Here is an 8463-nt window from a genome sequence, read left to right on the forward strand (position 1 = left end):
CATTTGTGAGTCTTCTGGCAGAAAGAAAATGCGGTCCTTTAAGCAGTTCTGATTAATGCTTACCACTTCCTCTGTTGTACATGTGTTTGACAGATCCTCTAAGTAATGTTGATGTTTATTAGTGAAGGGTGGGGATAAATTTTAATATTGATCTTTCTGTGGAGCTATGTAAAGCTTAGGGGTGAAAGGCTAGGACTGTTCACAGCTGTAGCTTGAATGTTGGGTTTCATCTAACCTCATAATGGGAATCATTCTGAGTGATGTGTTGTGCATATACGTCCATGTAGACGTTATAGTGCAATTTTTGGCATTATGTTCTTAAGTTCAGGAATACAATTAAATTATAAATGTCTTTTCAGTCAACCAAATCTTGGATCGAAGGGGTCTTCAGTAAAAGAGAATGTGCACACATCATTCCCAGTTCAAAAGATCCTCACAGGTAAAACAATGAATTTCACTATTTTTCTGTTACATTTAGAAAGAATCAGAATAATTTTCCAGGGGTGAGTGCAGAAGAACACAACCTTTAATGTTGATGAGAATTTTTTCATAGGTGAATTAATACTTTGTGAATACCGTCACAGATATTTTGGTTTATACAAGCATGTGTTAATTATCCATCTTTTATCACAGGTGCCCTGCAGGATGCCAGGTGTGTCAGAATTTAATCAGGTAAGAGGGCATAAATATATATCTAGTATTTTTCTAATGACCTAGAGTTAGTGATAGGCTTTCCTAGTCAAGGAAGTAATGACAACAAAAATACCTTTCCTCTTATACTGTCAGAGTAGCATTTCTGGGGGTGTGCTGGAGAATGTTTAGCATAAATCTGGATAAAATAAATTGTATTATAACCTTTATTTGCAATAGAAATTTTTTGTCCAAATACTTTGTGTGGATGTGTTTGTCGTCTCCTTTTCCTGAGGAATGAAAGGCAGGAATGTGTCTTTAACTGGGAGACGATTCTAGTTATATCTTGAGTGATATGAAGGAGAGTGAGCTGAAAGCAATGGAGAACAGTAACAACTATGGAAAGAGGAAGAACAAAATAAAGGGAGAAGAAAGAGAGTAGTAGAAACATCTATGATGATAGGTTTTCTGAAGATTTTTTCATCTTCTCTGCACTGGGCATTCTGAGTCCCTTCTTTTGGGAAGGCAAGCAACAAAAATTACATCACTTTGATGCTTTTAACTCATGTGTGGGTTTTCCAGACAGTATTTTCTGGCTTGTATTCATTAGTTATTTTCAGTCCAACCTTTTTTGTTCAGCTGGTGTTCCCAAACAGGTTTGGATATTGTATGTTTATGATAACAGATTATCAGCTGTTGGAATAAAAATTTTAACTTGCCTTGACATTTGTTTTGTGTTAAAGGCCCCTGAAGCAACAGAAAACAATGAAGTTCTGATAACTAGTGACTAACAAGCTGTTACTAACTAGTTGTTTTCACCTGCATGAGCATGATTGTTTGCTTTTTCATTTTTTCACATTTTATTTTGCTTCTAAGATGTATGTTAAACAAGAGACACATTTTCCAAAAAAAACCAAAACTACTCCTTGAAACCAGATCACTATAAGGGCTCATATACAGAATGGTGAAGGGCTTGTAAGCCAAATGATCTATGCAACATCTGTTCAGAAAGGGTCAACTCCCTCTGAGGCAAGTGTCAGAAGAATTCAGAGATTTTTGCAGGTGATCTGGAAGTGGAAATGCAGGGAGGACTTTAATGCTTCCTGATAACCTGCAGATACCCAGATGGGTATCCAAGCTGAAGTTAATTTTTACTTCAAAATAGAGTGCTATAATCCTGTCTGATCAAGATGACAGCAGTTCTGCAGTCCTCTCTCTTCCCTGGCCCCCCCCAACCCACCGAGTGACTGTTGTTTGGTTTGGGAAGCTCATTGGTATGAAAATTAACCTGGGGAAGTAGAAAACCAAACCAAGATCAGCTTTGCACCAAATCAGCCTCCTAATCAAACAGTTTAGCTGAATGAATGGGAATACTGCAGTGGGAGAGGGAAGAAGAGAAACTAGAAATATGCACCCCGTAAGGTGGGTTTGGTTTTTTTTCTTTCACCTTTTTCTGTAAAGACATCCCATACCTTTGTGGTTTTTATCATGTAATTGTTTCTTTCATGTTTTGTTGAGCATTTTCCTTCTGTTTAAATTAATATGAATCCTATTTGTCGGTCTGTCTGTATATATATAGAATGTGCGGGGCTGTCTGATGTTCGGCTCAGTCAGCCATTATTTTGCAACAACATTTTCCCAAATGTTTCCTCTTCTTGTCATCTTGTATATCTTAAGATGTACACGCAGCTTTGTTCTAGGAGAATTTTTCTGTTCCTAACAAGGGGAAAATAATTTTTGTGAGTTTGTGATTATGTTGTATTTATTAGGTCAGCAATTAAACACGTTTTGGGCCTCCTGAGATCTGTGATTTTCCACAACAGTTCAAAAGTGATGTGAATGTACTTGATGGCTAGTTTATGCAACTATTTACTAATACTAAGTAGAAAAACTCCATTTAGTAGTTATTAATTGAATTTGAATAACTTCTCTTTTTCTGAATGTTCCTCTTCAGGGTTTTGCAGATGTTGTTTACATCTAACCTGCCCCTACATCCGCACATAATACATCTAAGTCCCAAGGCAGCCATTGAGTTTGGATTGTTAGAGGCTGTTTGGTATCTTAAAAGACTGAAAAGGAAGAATTTATCTCCATTTCTCAGGGTATATTAACTTCTGAAATGTCTAAAGGAAAACTGGTCTGTCAGATGTCACTATAAATTACACTGAAGTTTTGCTCATTTCTTCTACATTGAATGCTGTAGAAGAAATGAGCCTGTTGAAGCCTGTATGACAGTAATGCTGATTGAATTTGGAATCTGGGTTATTTGTCCAGTTGCAAGTGTTTAGTACTAGCTGAGCTTCTGCTAGATTTCCCTTAACATTACACTTCTATATATTTTGTATATTCACTTTGCTGGTGTCCAAGGGTTAGTATAAAGGTCACCCTGAAGTTCTCTCTAGACTAAGAGTTGCTCCTCTCCTCCTGATTAATGGTGGTATCTCCTAGATCTTTCTTCAGTACCTAGAATAACCTGTGGTAATAACCATAGCAAACCTTGGTGTCCTAAGATACTCCTCTGAAATCTCACATATGAGACCAGTTAATCTGAGCTGCATTGCTCAGGTCAGAATTGCTATATGGGGCTCGCAAGCTGTTACAGTGTCACATAGAACCACAGCATGGTTTGGGTTGGAAGGAACCTTTGAAGATCATCTGGTCCAACCCCCCAACTCTTACTAGTGTTCCTCAGGTAGAGGACAAATTTTACATCCAACAAAATATATTTATGATTTTATGATTATGATTTAATGTCATTTTGCCATTGTTGAGATTTTTTCCACTGAGTTAGTTTTATTATATTCTGTGTCAGGAAGCTATGAGATTGTTCTTTGCAAAAAAAAAAAAGCTACTTGGACTATTCTGATGAAGATCCTGGAGTTGTATGCAAGTGTGTTTGATGTAAAATAATTTATTTTTAATGTGAGATGTTGCTGTGGACGGCTGATTGAAGATCACCCAGGAGTAGAGTGTAGCTTGCCTGTTTATCAGGCTGCCCCACAGAGAGAAGATGGAGAATGGTCTGTGCAAAAACACACAAAGACGAGTCCAACGGATGCATTTGGTACAATCAATTTTCAAGATGGAGATCACACTTACCATGCTAAGGTAATAGATGCTGGCTTTATATGTCCAACTGCTTTTTATAATTTCAGCATAAGAAAGACAAAAAGTAGTTTTGGATGAATATCAGATTGTTTGTTTTAAGAAAGCTGGGGAATGTAAAAGTAGGTCAGATTAGGGTTTGAGTGTGATATTTTTCATTGAACTTCACCACGATGAAGCATAATCTGTCTTGCTGTCTGTATTGCTCACTGATGTCTTTTTGTGCTGTCATGTTAACAGTATTATGAAAGTTCTGCACAAAATCTTTAACTCTTTAATGCTGAGAACTTTGTAAGATGTTACAATTTCTTCTCTTGGAGGATGCTTATTTTAACCACTATTATTTCTTCCAGTATGTTAGACTCTCTTATGATAGCAATTTGGATCAACTATTGCACCTGATGGTTAAAGAATGGCAGATGGAGTTGCCAAAGCTAGTGATCTCTGTTCATGGAGGCATTCAAAATTTCAAGCTTCCCTCAAAGGTCAAGCAGGTTTTCAGCAAAGGATTGGTGAAGGCTGCTGAGACTACAGGAGCATGGATAATTACAGAAGGCATCAACAGTGGTAGTGTAATTATTTTTCTTTGTTTCAGTCTCCTCTGATGTTCTTTCTCTGCATATGAACATATACATTTAGGGCAAATGCAATTAAATTGTTTGATCATTTGTGACACGTTAGTATAAAATGGAGCTTTTGTTTTTAAGGAAGAATGCGTAGTTCAAAGAGTAACATCACATTCCTCTGTTGTTGACAGGCAGTCTGAATATTTTGAATATTTTTTTTTAATTAAAGAGCATAATGTTCTTCATGTAATAAGAAACACTGGTAGTAGATAACCAGAACTTATTTGCAGTCAATTTTTTCTGCTTCATTAAAATATTTAGGTTCTGAGGACTATGATTGGTGTTTTTGAAACAGTTTTCAAATCCAAATTTAACTTGTGTTTTATAGTTAAGAAAGTCTTGAGTTATGATCATCCATTAGTATCTGAAACTCCCTGTAGACTACTCTTAAAAACTGGGGGGTCAGTAAGCCACGGAAGTGAAACTTCTTCTTTAGCTTTTATTCAGTCTGGTGATCTTACAGGAGAACTGTTTTGTGCATTTATGTAAATAATAAATTTTTTATGGAGGTACAAAGCACCATTAGCACCATACAGGAGTATTATTAGTTACAGATATTATTAATTACACATATGTGTTGAGTTTAAAGCATTGGTACATTATTGGTTCCTGCAGTGCATGTCAAATATACAAGGTATGTGGGACGGTTTACTTCTGGTTAAAACATAACCATAGAATAAATTAAATTATGGGAAACCCTTTAATTGGTGTCCTGTAGCAGGTCTCTGAATGTAGAAGAAAAATGATGATTTAATTGTCTGTTTAGGAGTGTCCAGACACGTGGGGGATGCACTGAAAGGCCGTGCCTCACCACACCTGAGAAAGATCTGTGCTGTTGGGATTCCTCCTTGGGGTATCATTGAGAACCAGAGGGATCTAATTGGAAAAGATGTGAGTTGGACACATTTTAATAATAAAAACCTTAATGTTCAGGGGATGTTATAGCTTTCTTGCATACTTTATTTCCTGCTTGCTTCATTTCACTGGTTTGGTATTTTTTCTCGTCACACAGGCTTAGATTTTGCTCAGCAGTAGGATTCAGTGGCGTGTTCAGACATTGTATTTTGCTTTTTGTACGTAAAAGAATAGTTTAAAAAATTTCTCTTACAGGAAATTGCCATTCCTTTTTGAAATTTTTTAATTAATTAGGCAATTCTCTTATGATTGCAAATGATGTATTTCTATATTCATGTAGTTCAGGATGAGCAATCAGGTTAATAATGTACACAAATAAGCTATTATGTAGTTTTTATTCATAAACTAGAACTTTATGTGAGTGCCAGTGTGAGGGCACAATCTACAAAACCTTTTAAGAATACTTGACAAGTAAGGTGAAATCATTCCTTATAAGTGATAGCTCACATGAATACACCCAGGAAAAATGAGCCATTGTGTTTCAACTGTTGGAAAGAAAAGCAGGCAGTGACTTTGACTAAGGACTGCAAGCCTAACCAGAGGTGCTTTCTGTGGTATTAATTGTGGTTATGTTGTTAAGATTCAAGTGAAAACCCATGTTCGAGTAGAGGAGCAAAAAGCGTGACGGCAGCTTTCAGAAGATCACAATATGATGAAGAAATACATAGAAGTGAGGAAACATAAAGGGTGGTGTTTTATCAGTTTATTTGAAGATCTTTTTATTGTTTTGTTTTTCTTAGGTAGTTTGCCTGTACCAGACTCTTGGTAATCCACTCAGCAAGTTGAGTACCCTCAACAGCATGCATTCTCATTTTCTGATGGCAGATGATGGCACAGTAGGCAAGTATGGGAATGAAATGATGCTTAGGAGGAATTTGGAGAAGCACATATCCCTTCAAAAAATACACACAAGTGAGTACTGCTGTGGTCAGCTTTATGACAGAAAAACCTATCCTAAGAGTTTGGAGGTGCTTGAAGTCTTGAGTATCAGGAAATGAAAAGGGCAGTTTTTCATAAAGCATTATTTATTTGGCCTAACTTGTATTTTGGTTTCTCAGATGTAGAGGCATCTAAATCACTCAGATTACTTAGTAAGTATTGAGTATTTTCTCACTTTGCAGTTTTGTGTGGTCTCTGTATCAGCACTCGATAGTTTCTCAGCATTTTGCTAGGTGGAAAAATTTTCTCATTCAGTGGAATTTCAATCCTTCTTCCCCTGTTCATTACTTTTATCCTCATCACTCTTCTACATTGCAAGCCTGTGACCTTCTCAAATACAGAAACAAAGACTGGTTGAAAAAGTCTTTGTTGCAGACAATGTTTTATTTGTCGGTTTGCATAACTTCTATTGTTTCCCTATACACTAATGGGATTATGGTACAGAAATCAGGAATGAAGTTTTTATTACATAGACAAGTATTTATGTACTAGTTTGTATAAATTATTTGTGGAAGTTCACTCTTACCTTGTAATTTAAATCTTGAGGTATGTTGAAAAGTCATTATCAGGGTTACATTGTTGAATCTTTGCTTCCTTTATCTGCTCACATTATGGTATTTACAAACTTAGAAACTTACCCAATTTTTAGTGTGTTCATATTTACAGCTTCTTACTCAACCTCTGGTATATTTTCTTATTATCTGTTTTTTTCAAGTCAGACTTTCTGTTAGTTTTCCATTTCTGTTGCATCTTCTTTGAAATTTATTTCTGATCATTAAAAAAAACACCCTGCTGCTGTAAAACTTGAAAAAGTCTGTAAAGAAGCACCTGATTACTTTTCTATATTTTTGTAGGTAAACAAATGGATATTGACTGCATTTCAAATGTCATCAACATCCTTGCATCCTTATGAGAGCTATCATAAAGGGCAGAGGCACAGTCTGAGGGATGTTTGTTCTTCCCAATGCTAGGGCTGCTTACAATTTCATCAGGAGGTTTTCATGGTCTTTTTGATCTGGTTGCAGAAGTTTTGTAGAAGTCATAAAAAGTGTAAGTCATATTAGAGGTGATGAAGGCATGACTTCCTCCCCATTGAACAATGTGTGAGGCTCCTTCATGAGTGTTTATTTACCCAATGTTCTGACTTTTTTGTGTGACTGAGACCTGTTTGTAACTGGTCAGGTGTGTTTTGAAACAGGAACGGGCCAAGGTGTACCTGTAGTTGGGTTGGTGGTGGAAGGAGGCCCCAATGTGATCCTAATGGTGTGGGAGTACGTGAGGGCCAGCCCAGCTGTCCCCGTGGTGGTCTATGAGGGCACTGGCAGAGCTGCAGATATCCTGGCTTTTTCCCACAAGCACATGGATGATACGGGGTGAGTAGTGGCATAATGTTCCTCCTGCTTGGCCTATTTTATTGGGAGGGACCTGGAAATGTCTGTCTCAAAACTGCTGAGATAATTTCTAATGCTTCTAGTAATGATCCTGCCATGGTCTTTTGCTGGCTTTTACTTCTGTGAAGTGAGAACAGTTTCTTCCTTCCTTGCCTCAAACTAGTGCTGAAAGAATTATTCTGCCAAATTTACTAAGGCTTTTTTGAACAGGAAAATGAAACTACATCTAACTATTTTGAGTTATTATGATGTTTCTCGTCTTTGATGAGGGACACTGCTGGGTGACCCCAGAGTGCCTGCGCTTGGGTTTTGACTCAATCTTTTCTCCTGCCATCACTATTCTGTAAGTGGTCTTGGATTTGGGTTACACAAAGCTTTTGAGCTTAGGGCTGGTGTTAGTGGCCTCAGGCTGGGGTAGGAAGAGGACTGCCCTTCAGGCATTCAGGGCCAGGCTGGATGGGGCTCTGGGCAGCCTGCTCTAGTGGTTGGCAACCCTGCCCACAGCAGGGGGGTTGAAACTAGATGATCTTTAAGGTCCTTTTCAACCCAGGCCATTCTATGATTCTATGAGTCTGTGACTAAGGTTCCTTGTCTTTGGCTTTGGTTTACCCAGTGGTAACCCAGATTACTCATCCTCATCTATCTGTAACTCTTTATGTCACCTCTAGTGCAGCCTCAGCTGCAGATTCCATTACACCTTGATGAAAATTTTACATCCAAAGTGGAAATATATGTATATTTTTGTATAGCCAAATAATGTTTTTGTGAAAGTTTTTCAAAGGCAAAACTTGTCCCTTGAAACAAAAAAAATCAAATTTTAAAAAGGTGGCCTCGGTTTGTTCCAATTTTAAAAAAAG

General features: G+C 37.3%; 1 protein-coding gene across 1 annotated transcript in view; it reads left to right on the forward strand.

The window, feature by feature from the left end:
• Positions 1-359: 359 nt before the first annotated feature.
• The window catches only part of TRPM6 (transient receptor potential cation channel, subfamily M, member 6), a gene marked incomplete at its 5' end in the record, with an annotated part of 62695 nt that continues 54591 nt past the window's right edge, over positions 360-8463 (forward strand). Inside the window, 7 exons of the mRNA XM_010076838.1 lie at positions 360-439; positions 634-672; positions 3558-3738; positions 4089-4302; positions 5128-5252; positions 6017-6188; positions 7414-7588. Coding sequence (XP_010075140.1) covers positions 360-439; positions 634-672; positions 3558-3738; positions 4089-4302; positions 5128-5252; positions 6017-6188; positions 7414-7588 — 986 coding nt within the window. The remainder of the gene's footprint in view (positions 440-633; positions 673-3557; positions 3739-4088; positions 4303-5127; positions 5253-6016; positions 6189-7413; positions 7589-8463) is intronic.

The sequence above is a fragment of the Pterocles gutturalis genome, unplaced genomic scaffold (genome assembly GCF_000699245.1).
Source record: "Pterocles gutturalis isolate BGI_N339 unplaced genomic scaffold, ASM69924v1 scaffold5758, whole genome shotgun sequence".
Classification (NCBI taxonomy): Eukaryota; Metazoa; Chordata; class Aves; order Pterocliformes; family Pteroclidae; genus Pterocles; species Pterocles gutturalis.